A 13838-nucleotide genomic window follows, 5' to 3' on the forward strand; every position below is an offset into this window, starting at 1 on the left:
TGGGGGCATCGGGCTGATGAAGGAGGGCTTGGTGGCCTGAGGCAGAGCCCGAAGTGTTAGATCTGAGGGAAGGGACCGCCTGAGCATCCGTAAAAGGAGCTGGAGAGCCCAGGTTTGGGGCTTGGGTCTAGGTGTCACCATAGGCTCCAGTGCGGACCTCGAGCGAAAGGATGATAAAGTGGGAGAGCAGGATCCCTCGAGCACTCCACCTTCGAGTCTGGTTTTGAGACAAGACATGTAGCTGCTGAAGGATCTCGCCAGGCTGGAAGAGACTGGGGACGGTTGGTGGTGGATGGAGGGAAGCCAGAGGAGGCCTGGAGCAGCCTCTGCACCCTTTGCTTCCTGGTGGGCAAGGAGTGACTAGGAGAGAAAGCTGGGACAGGACTGCAGAGGGGGAGCCCACAGACTTAGAGAAAGTGCAAGCTGCAAAGCCTGCCCCAAGACGGATGGAGAGGGGTCCAATTCCCCTGATCTCTCTCCTCAGGAGAGTTCTTCACAGGAATAATCTCACTATGGCCTGTGAGTGGGCAGCTAGAAGCTTGCTTTCTTTCTTTCTTTTTAAGATTTTATTTATTTATTTGACAGACAGAGATCACAAGTAGGCAGAGAAGCAGGTAGAGAGAGAGGGGGAAACAGGCTCCCCGCTGAGCAGAGAGCCTGATGTGGGGCTTGATCCCAGGACCCAGGGATCATGATCTGAGCCGAAGGCAGAGGCTTTAACCCACTGAGGCACCCAGGCACCCAGGCACCCCAGCTAGAAGCTTCCTATGGGTGGAAGTGGTACGTCTCCTCTGCTGAATGCAGGGTCATGTCACCAGGGGCCATGCCTTCATCCAGTCCACTGGGCAAAATGAACACCTCCCACATCTCAGACTAAATCTAAGGTTGTTTAAGGAATTGTAGTTCCACATTAAAGCTGCCTGAGATAAACAATGGTGGACACTAGAGCCCATGGACATTAAGAGTTAAAGGAGAATTTTAGATCACAATTCAAAAACATATTTGTAGGTATTTTCCCTTCCATGATGGTGTCTACTAAGTGTGTGGATGTTGAGGTCCTGGAGGTCCTGTGCCCAGGGCTGGCTTCAAGAACAAGCCACCTGTGAGTCACAGGGAATCCCTTGCTCAAAAGGGCCCTATGCTTGGTATAGTGTTTAACTGTGGCTGTCTTACAATTCCACAACAGTTTTGAATCAGGGCACCTACAGTTTTATTCTGCATCGAGTCCTGCAAATTAGCTGGACCTGCCTATGCATCTGTATTTTTTCAGTGCTTTTCTGGAGCACTTGAGAGGCCTTTTTCTTTTTCAGGCAGCTGATGCTTGAGGAATGTTTGTGGAGAAGGAACGTTTAAATTGCAAAGTTTGGAGGCTCTTTCATGATGCTTGATTTGAAGATCCCAAAAAACAAACAAACAAACAAACAAAAAAGATAGTAAAAAAGGATTTCTAGATTGAAGGGCAACATTAAAATAATAAAGAGAAACCTGGTAGCTTGAAAGAAAAACACAGTGGAGAATTGTATTAATGACTTATCATGCCAGAGCATGGTAAAGATACTTAGTAGAGATCAATGTAAACTGAAATCAACAGCATGAATTCATTACCTTTAAAAAACAAATAATCATTTTTTTTCTCTATTTTGTCATCAAAGCAGCCAAAGTTACTGGGTTAACTCTGCTCCATCTCTAGTGCTCACGAGAAATAAGATAACGTACACGCAAGCATTGAGATTTTGGTCTCTAATACTAATTACTGCTTAAAATAACCAGAGCTTCTTGGAGAGTAGCTAATTCCATGTTTGCAGTAGGACAAGTTCCAGTGAAGTTGGGGCATTTTGTAATCTTATTCTTTGTAAAATTCAATAATATATATTTAATTTAGCAAAGAGAGGAGGCTGTGCTAAAGCAGCAGGAACCAGGAGAGCCAATGTGGATTCGTTTTTTAAAGACAAAAATTCCCCAGTTTATTAAGCTCACAATTGAGGGGAGTGATCTTGATTTTAGCAAGTCATTTGACAAAATCATATGATATCTTGGGAACAGATAAAAAAATATAGAGTAGATTTTCAAAAACTGTATATATGGATTCAGAGGTCACTGAAACAATAAGATTAATAGAATTTACAAATGAAGAGCAGGAACGCAATGGCAGTAAGAAAGGCCTAACCCTTGACTCCTGACTCTTTCCTTCAACATTTCTAAACACAATGGAATGATGACATGATTATAAAATTCAGAAATGGCACCAAGTTCTGAGGGTCAGTCCACCTGCCCTACAGTAATACAACATTCCACAAGATAACTTCAGTTTGGGACAATGCGTGAACATAAACCTTTTGAAATGTAATATAAAGAAACATTAAATCACACACTTAGAGTTTAAAAATGGACACACTGCTCAATGAGAAACACCTAATTTGTAAAAGTTTGTGTAAATAAGATCCAGGGTTGTTAGTTAATTGGAAAATCAAAATCAAGGAAGGTTTTCTTTTTTTTTTTTTTTTTTTTTTTTTTTAAGGGATTCTATCTTAGGCAGCAGTATTGAAGTGTCTATATCAAGGGTTAGAAAACTTTCTCTGCAAAGCGTCAGATAGTAAATATTTAAGTCTTTTCAGGCTATACAATCCCCATGACAACTAGTCAATTCTGCTACCCTGGCATGAAAACAGACAGAGAAAATTCATAAAAGAATGAGTCTGACTATGCTCCAATAGAACTTTATGGAAATAAATTTGAATTTCAGATCATTATCACACATCATGAAATATTCTTTCGAGTTAAAAAAAAAACATTTAAAAATGTACTTCCTACATGCTCCTTCTCCCTAACCTCCCCCTCCCCCAAGAAAGCGAAACCATGGTCAGCTTATGGGCCATACAAAAACTGGGCGCAAGTGAAATTAGCTGGTGGGCCACAGTTTGTTGACCGGGGTCTAGATCAAAACACACTGTGCTCTGCCTTCGTCAAAATACTCCTGGGTGAACAAGGGTCATTTAAAAAGAGTGGTGACAGGATGGGCGAGACACAGTTGCACATAGAAGAGAAAAGTAAGGAGAAGTACCATGGGTATGGGAAAATATGGTAAGGGCTGTCGTGGGACGAGAGGAAGATGCTTCACCTGTGCTACTTAACAGACCAGCCATGAGGAGAGAAAGAGAGAGGCAAGTTTAACTCAGTGTAAGGAAGAATTTTCTATCCAACCGAGATGCCCCATCTGCCCCCCCCCCCACCCCATAAAGTAGGTTGCCTCTTAACATCATTGTTGTATGGCCATCTTTTGAGAGAGTGCTGAAGGGATCCCCTTCAGTGGATGGGAGGTGGTAACTGGAGAAAAATTCAGAAATGTTTATTAAGTAGATCTAACCTTCAAAAATCCTTAGAACCTCTTGATTAATATACTTCTTTATTTCTTCCAATGAAACCGCATCAGCCTAAAAAAGGGGGAAAAAGGTCTTAAAATTGAGCATAGCACAAATGAATAAAGACTAGGAATCCTGGGTTGGTGTGCATACTTGAAACTTCCGTGGAGAAACATTTATCAAACAAAATGCTTTTGGCAGTTGGCTCTATTAGGCAATAAGTATCTTTGTTTTGATCAAATGCTGAGAAGAACTTGAAGTGCATAATTGCTTTAAAAGCCGTGGGCTGGAATCATAACCAGTGACTCGAACATATTTCTTATTAAATGGAGAGACATGGCTTCATATGATTAGGAGAGACATTTCCTATTACTTCATTTTCTGAAGTTACAGAACTTGAACAGTGTTATCAGGACATTAATATCCCAGGCACAGTTTAACTTCTAACCAATCCCTGGGCACTGGTGAAGTCAGTATCTAGGATACTACGCACCTTTAAAGGAAGAGAACTCCAAGTGGGCTGGGTTATTACTTACTAAGTTTTAGTCATTTTTATGGTATAGTTTATTCTGTAATTTACACTTTGTGAGCATATTTGTACTAAGTAATTTTCCTTTTTTAATGGAAAACGCTATGGGACATGAGAAAGGGAAGTAGATAAAGGATGTCAGTTGAATTTTTAACCCCTTAACAAATGAAGCTACATGAATTTGGGAGAGAACCTAACATTTATAATAGTAACATTTTACTGTAGTACCTTGATATTTTTAAGAGAGGGCTATTATTTTCCATGATCATTAGGATTTGTAAGTATTTTATTGCTCCTCTCTTTTTAGTGGTTATTATTCAAGTGTATATGTGTGGCATTAAAGACAATATGATGGGCTCATAAAATGATGATTTCTATAGGGCAGTATAGTTCCCAAAATGCTCTCTTTCAATATTTTATTTTCATGGTATATGGGATATATGAACTTGAGTTAATGCATCTAATACCAATTACTGACACAGCACTGAGAACTCAATATACAGGCTTTATTCAAGTAGAGCTTAGGGAAAATGGATAAAAATAAAGAATCTCAATATTGTGGGAATGCCCCAGTTGGCCCTCCATCTGGTGTTGGCTGATTATCTGAGGACAGTGTGTCCTTAGAGCCCTGCCCCACCCCCACCCCCACCCTCCCCAATCCAGGATCCACCTTTCTCCCTGACAAGGATGTTTTCTAATTAAGTTCCTCTGTGAATGACCATCCACCACACCTCCAGAGGGTATTAATAGTAATATGAGCTTCCTTAACCAAACACTCCTTCTTGGCCCGTTTTCCACGTCAAAATACCACTCAGGGCAGGTCTGTGGTTCTCATATTCAACAAATAGAGTTTTCACATAAAACAGACATATGTCATCTGTGTAGTGTAGGAGACATTATAGATGGTATTTAAGAGCACGGCTTTGGAGTCAGTCAGACCTGGGTCTAACCCACTCAATAAGTGTGACCCTGAACAAGTCCACTCTGAGTTTTTGCATTCGTCAAAGTGAGGCGGATAGGACACCCTCCTCTGAGTTGTGAGGCTCTGCAGAGGTGATGTAGAGGAAGTACTTAGCGGAGGGTGTGGTACATAACTCGAAATAAGTGGCAGGTATTGATCTCCTAAGTGGAGATCTGTTTAGGTTCACTTTATTTCTTTTAAAAGGATTATGATTGCTTTCACGGGGATGAATTCTGATTTCTTTCAAAGGGATACGAGGTCCATGCTAGCCAGGAGCTGCTGGAGCTCTCGGCACTACTCACTGGAGTGCCTGGGATGCCTGGATTGCCTGGAGGGCCTTGGTGTCCGGGGGATCCCGTGGAGCCCTTGTTTCCGGGTGGCCCCACAGGACCTATGGCTCCCTTCATGCCTGGAAGGCCTGGTTTCCCCTGTTCACCCTGTGGGCCTCTGTCTCCTGGAATTCCCTGGTCACCCTGTTAAAGGAAGAAGTTAATAAGAGTGATCTCTTCTAGAACATGTAAGCTGTGGTTAAGAGCAAAGGTTCTGCATTCATACGGGCACTTGCTAGCTGTGGCACCTCCACTAAGAGAATTGAGCCCTCTGTGCCCTAGATTCCTGTCCCATAAAGTGGAGATATTAATAATACCCATGAAAGAGGGTGATGCTGGAAATGAATGAGTCAAGTCAACTGCTTAGAACAATGACTGGGATGTTGAAGGCACTCCTTAGAAAGCTAGTGACAATGTGGGTTGTACTTGATTGTACTTGATTGTCTAGAATGATGACACTTTTGAAAGTCAACAGCGGCTCTCACTTCAGGCCTGGGTCTCCTTGGCAATAAAAAAGGAAGATGGCCAAGAGGATTTTGTACTTGAATGAAGATGGTCACCAAAATTTTTACGCTACGTAAAAACTTTAGCACCCTCAAAATCCTTCCCAAATCATGTGCTTTTCTTCTTCTTTTACCTCTATCAGAATCTTTATTAGATTATGTGGGTTGGTTTCTTTATTTGTGTTTTACTGTTGTATGAATGTGTGTGTGTATGTGTGTGTGTGTGTGTGTGTGTGTGTGCAGATGCATACATGCTGTGTCCCAAACATAAACAACTTGGAAAGATGAGAAAGGAAGCAGGTACTTGGGGTGGAGGGTCATCACTGAGATCATATACTTAATAAACAAATGAATAAAAGAATTCGCTGAGTAAAGTGCCATAGTAAATTAGGTATAAGATAGTGTTAGGTGGCTTGACTGTGGTAAGAAGTTTATTTAATGCTGACTTATCCAGCAACGTGTCTACTAGTGCATGTGTTTGTTCATTAGAGATGGGGGGGCATCAGGAGAGACGGGTATATATGTACCATAGCATGTTTCAGTTAGAGATATTCCAAATACTCAGTTCCCCAATGCCAGAAGGTGATGACCACACTAGCTATGATGGGATGGTGCACTGAGGCTGCTGTGTATTTCATTGTGTTACTCTTATTTGTGACTACCGTGCAAAGGGCCCAACTCCATTTCTGTTGATTTAAAAAAAAGTAATGAAAACAGATGAACAATTATAGGGATCTATTTGATCCTGGAATGAAGAGGTGTAGAAAGAAGTCATGTAGAAAGAAGAAAAAGCAGATGGACCTAATTTCAACGTTATTCTTTTAGTTATAAAAATATATCTGCATATAGGTGTATCAACTCACATTTCGGGGAAATACCTGAGATGAGTCAGATTAAGAAAACAATAAAGAAAAGAAGTACTAGCACATGCTGATCGATACTGTGATCACATGCAAAATAATCACAGTCTTCAGCATATTAAAATTGTTTTACAATTTAGGCACCAGGATGTTCATGACAGTGATGTTTATTATTATGAAAACTGGAAAGAACCTAAATATCCAGAAAAAGGAGACTGGGAAAGTGAAGTAAGGTATATCTAAACAGTGGAATAACATATAGCCACTAAAAGTCATATGCAGATCTGTATTGACTGACACGGAAAGATGGTCATTATATACTGTTAGGTGAAAAAAGTAATTTACAAAACAGTCTGAACACATTTTTGGAAGAGCATATATTCTTTTGCATTGATACATTAAGTACACATGTATATCATATATAAGAAAGAAATAGAAATATGTCCAAAATAGTATTTGTACAAATTTAAGAATCCTTATCTCTATGCAAGGGGATAACGTAGACTTTTTTCTTTACTTTTTACTTATATTATCTCTGTTTTCATATGACCTTCAGTTATCATGAATTAGTTGTGTAATAAGTAAAAATGAGTAAACTAGACACCAATACACAAACACATATGCAACATACTAGCAACCCACCCAGGAGTTTCACTGAATTACAGTGCTTGAATCTTTGCAGTGGACTGACTCCAACTCTACTTGAAAACAGTAAGGTTCACTAAAGAAAATAATGAGAAGTTGGAACAACACCAACAACCAAACCAATTTCAATAAAAGTATATGACAGAATTGGCATGATTTTATGTGTTCGGTTCCACTCTCCACACCACCATCCCCCTTTACTTGACTTCATATTCCATGAGATCACGGGTTCTCAACAAGGGCCACTCCAGTTCCCAGAAGGTGATGTCTGGAAACATTCTCGGTTGTCACAAGCGGAGGGAAGATGGCGGCCTGATCTGTTGGCTAGACACCAGGGATGCTACGAAACATCCTACAGTGCCCAGGGTGGACACTCACAGCAAAGTACTGTCCACTCCAAACATCAATGGTGCCCGAGGTTGAGAAACCCTACTCTAAGGAACAAGAAAATGGGTGATCGCTATCGTAGGAATATGTGTTCGAGACAGGAGGATCAAAGCTTTCCCAAGTGGAATAGCACACTAGACTTCGTTCTGAAGAAAGGTCATTGTTGTAGGTGTACCAGCCATATGGCCTGCTTCGGGGTCCTTCAATGGGCCTGTTTTATGCCTAGAAGAGATCTTGGATTACATACACCCTAAATGTGTCATACTGGGAGATTTGCAGGGATCCACAGACAAATTGTGTAACCCAAAGGATGAGGCAGCTGCAGCAGACAGGCTTAAATCATGATCAGAAGAGTAATATACATACACGTTCTCCTTTGGGGCCTCTGTCTCCAGGTTTACCCATGACACCCTGAAAAACAAATGCCAACACTAAAAAATCACTGCTTGCCAAGATTTTTCCCCAGCCTGCTTAGTCAAGTATTTTGACAGGTACTGCAAATGAGGTTTTGCATGAGAATGTTTATCTGAAGTGGTATTTTCCATACCTGAGCACCAGGCAATCCGTCTTTTCCATTTATTCCCTATAAAGACAGAAGATGATCAATATTCCTAATTCTACATAGGTAGACATAGTTAAACACAATAAAAGGGTAAAGTTTTGAGGACCGAATCATCACATTTCTGCTATTTTGGTGAGGGAGTGGAGTGAAACAGAAAACGAAGTTGAGAGAGTCGATGGTCCGGAGTTAGAATTCGGGCTCTGTCACTGACGAGTTCCATTTACTTCAGGCAAATTACTGACTCCTAATAGCATATGCTTCTTTCCTTATAAAGTCATTATGTGAAAACTCAGGATTTGGTAAAGCAACAGAAAATGCCCAAGTCACTGTAAATAGTCAATGGGGTTATTTTCATTACTTATTCTCTTAGGTACAATCTGAAAAATAAGGTGGCCTGTGGTGCTGGGTGGCTGGTGGGTGGCATTTATTGTTACCGCCCAACAATTTTCTAGCACAGAGAGTCATTCTCAGTAAATGGTCTCAGTTACTGCTGGGGAAATTTCATAACATGGCCAGAGCACAATCCTCCTATGAAATAAACTGTCGGCTAGAGAACAATTTGTTATTTTCCAGTGGGAGAATATGAAAGAAAAGTAGGAAATCTGTGACCATGGTTTTTGAGAGCATTAAGTAGTGTTTTGGGTTTGTTTGTTTTTTTTTTATTAGTAAACTGGAAGTTTCCCAAACTTTACAAGGCTGTCCTGGAGGTGGAAATAAAGCCCCCTACTCAGAGATTTATGAGATGGAGAAAACTTGTGGCTGGGAGATGTCAGAAGGAAAAGCACTTGGGGTCAAATCAAATACCTAGAGTTCAATAGCAGATGTGTTTTTGAGATTTGGTTTGAAGAGAGAGATCAAGGTGAGGGAAATGATTTCTTAGCTAGCAGGCAATTGCATGGACATGTTCCTCTGAAAAGCCTAGGAGAGTTTTGCTGTGCTGGAATGGATTTTATGAGGATGGAACTGCAGACAAGCACATGTTTTCACTGCTGTAAATTACACGAAAATCCGTCACAGCTGATAACCCAACCAAAGTCCCCCAACCTCTCTGAAACATCTGGGAATTATGTAGAGTACTCTAACTAGGCACACGTTACCTGCAGTGTGTGGTTCAAAGAATTTATTACATCCAGAAACACAGGCAACAAAGATAAAGCTGATTAAGGAGAGGAAGTGGGGGAAGGGATGATACAACCCAGCTGTACCACTTGAATAAAAGATGATGTATCTAGTGTTAACATGTAATTCATGCTTTTGGTAACAATGTAAGAAAAGAAACAGTGCAGTCTGTCTGTCTTTCTTTCTTTCTTTCTTTTTTCCTTTTTTTGTCTTTTGTAATTCATCAGAGACTATCACATGTCTTCTCCTTTGTATGTAAAGGTGTTACTAACTTGCTTTCCCTAGACAAGTACTGCTTTTAGAGATTTTTAGAATAACCTGCATGGATTTGTTTTTCCCTCCCTCATCTCACTTATCTGGAAGAACTCCACACCTGGGTGTAAGCAGCCTTTTGTCTATCACATGTCTGCGTCTGAGCAGCTGGCTGTGGTTGAAGAAAAAGGCATGTCCTTGCTCACTTGTTCCTACCTAAATGAATGCAGGCAGAGTGCAAGTATCGCCCTGTATTACCAGGCTGTCCTGGATTTCCTGATTCAACTCCCTCTCCTTCTCTCCTTAAGTATTCTTTCACAGATTTTCCTGTCTTCAGATCTCCAGCTTCACCACCTGATTCCTTACACCCAACCAATGACCTCGATTCCTCTTCCCCTGAGAAAATACGTAGGAGAGAAATCTCTCTCTTATAGATCCAACCTACACACATTTGTACACATTTGTAAACCAATGTCTGCCTGTCCCCTTCCTCCTGGTGAGAAGGATGAGCTGCCCCTGTTCCTTGTGAAGGCCGATTTTCACTTCTGAATGGAATACCAGTGTTCTCCCCTTACTCAAATTTATCTCCACTCCTATGGTACCATCAAAACTTCCCCTCTCGACTGGATCATTCTTACCAAGATGCAAGTGTGCTATAACCTCTCCCACCAAGGACCACCACTTTCTAAACCCAGTGCAGAACTGTCAGCTCTCACATGATTTATCTAGATTCATCATTTCTCTGTCTTAAAACACGTAGTTCCCTCAACATCCAGGAAACCTCATTCACCTGGTTTCCTTCATATCTCACCAGCTGCACCTTCTCAGATTTTTTGCTGTGTTTTTTTTCCTAACAGTTGAAATGTTTTCTTCCCTCCCAATCCGCAGGGACTACATTTCATTCAGACCCAGGTTTAAAATACCCAAATCAGTCTCTCCAGTCCTGACCTCTCCATTAATTCAAGATACGTATATCTACCGCTTACTTGACATTTCCAGTGGAGGTCTAGGAGTGCTTGAAGTTGAATGTGTCCACTGCAGGGAATTCTTGATTTTCCTCCCAAACCTACCCACCTCCAGTAGTTCCCATCTCACCAAAAACGCCACTGTGACATGGCTGCTCAGACCCCATGCCACAGCTTTGACTTATCTCTCTCTCACGTTCCACTTCCAGTCCATCAGAGAATTTGCTGACTCTCCCTTTGATGTACATCCTAAACTCCCTTACTCCTCATGATCTCCCTGTTCTCCCCATCACTATTTCTCAAGGAGATTATGGTCACTATTCTGTCTGCTTCCATCCTGCTTCCTACAGTCCGCTCTCCACAGAATAGTCAAGAGTGATACTCTGGAGTATACTCCATTTTCCTTCCCCACTACAAATGCTTCAGTGGGTTTCCAGATTGAAGCTATTTTTTGCGTGTCTCCCAGGGCCAGGGACTGACAATGTGTACCATATGTCATGTTACTTAAGTGACTCACAAAACCCTTTGAGTCACAATTCAAACCCATATCTTTCTGACTCTAAATTGTATATGCTTCCTCTATTTTTATGTTGCTTCTCTGAGGAGGGGGAGGCCAGGGAGCACTCAGACCCAGAGGTTTCCCAGAGGTACTAACCCAGCCTTGTGAACTCTGTGCTGCTTGTTCACCTTCAGTGTCCTCCTCCTCCTAATAGCATCCCTCCCCACTCACAAATAAACAAGCAAAGGGAGCAGTGATGTTCTATCAAGAGTAAACCCGAGAGGGCTGCATGTCGTTCATCTTTCTGTCTACCCCCCCCGTCCTTAGCAAACAGAAGAGACTAAATAAATATATGTTGAAGTAAACTGAATTAGTATGAATGATTATTACTGTGTTATAGCAATATATGTCAGTATCCAAGAGTTCTTTTAGGAACCAAATGGATGCTATGTTTAGAAGCATGATTTATGAAGGTAGAAGAACAAGGTCCATAGATAATGAAGGGAATCTGAGAACATAGCTTCTTATTCAGTTTTTAGCTTGGCCTCCAGGAGTTATATCTGTGAGTCTTCAGGTTTTTTATATTTTAGGATGTGAAAGGCCATTTTGTTTTTTAACCAGGAGAATATCAGACTTAAGAAGTAATGAGTCTAATCTCCTGACACTTCAAACAACCAAACAAAATCTCACTTTTTTCATCATTGTTTAAGACTTAAAGATACCTCATACAGAGCTAGAACACTCAGGGAGAACCACACCCCCAAAGACCCATTTGTGGAAATTGCTCTTACTTCCTTAGAAACTACAAACATCAGATTTTCCAAGGAGATAGGACAGTGATTGGATAAGAGATAAACAGTGTTTGGAATATTTCTCAAACTGGCAAATTTTAAATAATGAAAAGTACTTACTGGCCTTCCGGAGGGTCCTTCTGGTCCAGGGAAACCTATATCTCCAACAGGCCCTCTGTCACCCTATAGGCATGTCCACAGACAAATATTAGCTGCCAAGGAAAGCTCTGGAACTGCATGTAAGTACAACTGTGGAGTAAGTGACTAGAAACTCACCGGTTCCCCTGGGACTCCCGGAGGCCCTGGGGCTCCAGGTTTTCCCTGGGAAATCAAAGCAAGGAGAAACATTAGGAGCCAAATTACGGCATGACACCATCCCCTCCCTGCCTGTGAATTTAAGGAGCTGCTAGGCCTGTGGCTCTCTATACTAAAATGGCATTCTTAATGGGACAGAGGCTGTGGGGACATATACTTGACTCTGGAGGCTCCAAGGTATGGACTAGAATGCAGTTCTCTGAACGTACACATATGTGTATAGCAGACGGGTGGGAGTGGACGGTACTATTTTTGAGAAAATATGAAACCAATGTATCCTCATTACTGGAAATATCTTTAGTGCCTATTTGATCAGCAGCTCTTCTCGACTTTGGAGGAGGGAGGGCACATGGGGTCAAAGAAGTCTTTCCTAGATTTTGTGTCTTGTTAAGAGGGTTTCTAAGTTCATAGTAGGATAACCTGAAGAAACACCATGTTTGACTTGAAAAGCCATGTTTGGTTGAAAGGAAGGGGACAAGACGGATTTATTCCAACACATAATAGCTTGCAGGACTGACAACAGAGAAGTGTTGGGTAGAGAGGCAACTGGGAGGGACAAGAGAGGAAGATGGTCCATTAGAGCCCAGAAGTGAGAAGTGCCCAAGTGTCCAGATCAAGCTTCAAGAAGGAACCCCCTTCTATCCCTTGGACTTAATTAACATGGACGGAAAAACAAATAACACAGGGATACAGGCATGGAGCCAAGGCTGCAGAAACCCTAATAGGTTTCCTAGGAGGGAATCTGAAAAAGAAGGACCCTTTCTTTACTCCTCTTGCTGTCCAGAGCCCTGGGAGGAGCCCCCCTCACAGGTTCAGACACGGCTGAGTGGTGAAGTGAGGCAGACACAAGGCCTGAAAGAGCAGTCCTGGTTCCCCAGAGCCCGTGTGTACAAGCAGGAACTCCCGAATCTCCTGTGGGCCCAAGTGGGGGGATATGTTAGAGCTGGAAGGCTAATGTCCCACATGGACTTGGCATAAGCCGCAACGGGGAGAGTGCTCAGGCTTGGAGGCCGGAGACAAAGGGATCAGGGACATTGGTAGCAGGTAACAGAAATCTCAAAAGTTGGGGGGGAGCTTGGAAAACCTGGGGGACAGCATGCTGACTGGAGGCCTCACCTCATTGCCAGCACTCACAGACACCTCCTCCTGTCTACCCATGTGTCATCCTGGGAAGAAGCAGGAGAAACAAGCCCTGGAGAAATCTCTGGATGGGCTTGAAAATACGAGAAAGGGATAGAACTGCTAAATAAGGGGATTCATCCTCTACAAAGGATGGTTTTCTACAGACTAGGGATGGCTTTTGAATTTTTGTTCTTGGGCTTAATATCTACACAGAATAAAAGAGAATGGCTATTGGCCTTTTAAAGGATGGGAGTGATGGGTGGTGGTGGATGGCAGTGGTGAGTGGTGGATGCTCTGGGTGGTGCTGGGTATCAGTGGATGTCTGTGGGTGGTGGTGAGTGGGACGATAGAGCCCTTTCTTCTCCTGTGTGCCTATGATTCAAGCACGGAGTTTTCCACTGACTTTCCTACCCTGGGCCTACCCTGCAGGGGCACTGAACAAAAGGATAAGTGGGCTCTTACTCATAAAGCATGGCCACAAAATTTTAATTAGAGCATCATGAATGAAGATCAGAATGATCCCTAGGGCTCAGAGAAATGATTTCAACCTTTCCTGGAGTACTTCCTATTCATTTGAAAAGACCTTGATGAGATTAAAACACTTGACACCAGAGAGCAACAAAAATGATTGAGAGTCTGG

The 13838-nt window shown here is 42.1% G+C and overlaps 1 protein-coding gene across 1 annotated transcript in view; it reads right to left on the bottom strand.

Moving 5' to 3' along the window:
- Positions 1 to 13838, bottom strand: part of COL19A1 (collagen type XIX alpha 1 chain) — a 327913-nt gene that overhangs the window by 22845 nt on the left and 291230 nt on the right. The window contains exons 43-48 of the mRNA XM_045069374.1: positions 12038 to 12082; positions 11882 to 11944; positions 8121 to 8156; positions 7940 to 7984; positions 5152 to 5322; positions 3365 to 3431 (exon numbers count right to left, since the gene is read on the bottom strand). Of these exons, the coding sequence (XP_044925309.1) occupies positions 3365 to 3431; positions 5152 to 5322; positions 7940 to 7984; positions 8121 to 8156; positions 11882 to 11944; positions 12038 to 12082 (427 nt within the window). The remainder of the gene's footprint in view (positions 1 to 3364; positions 3432 to 5151; positions 5323 to 7939; positions 7985 to 8120; positions 8157 to 11881; positions 11945 to 12037; positions 12083 to 13838) is intronic.

This window comes from Mustela putorius, unplaced genomic scaffold (genome assembly GCF_011764305.1).
Source record: "Mustela putorius furo isolate JIRA1106 unplaced genomic scaffold, ASM1176430v1.1 tig00003927_pilon_pilon_pilon, whole genome shotgun sequence".
Classification (NCBI taxonomy): Eukaryota; Metazoa; Chordata; class Mammalia; order Carnivora; family Mustelidae; genus Mustela; species Mustela putorius.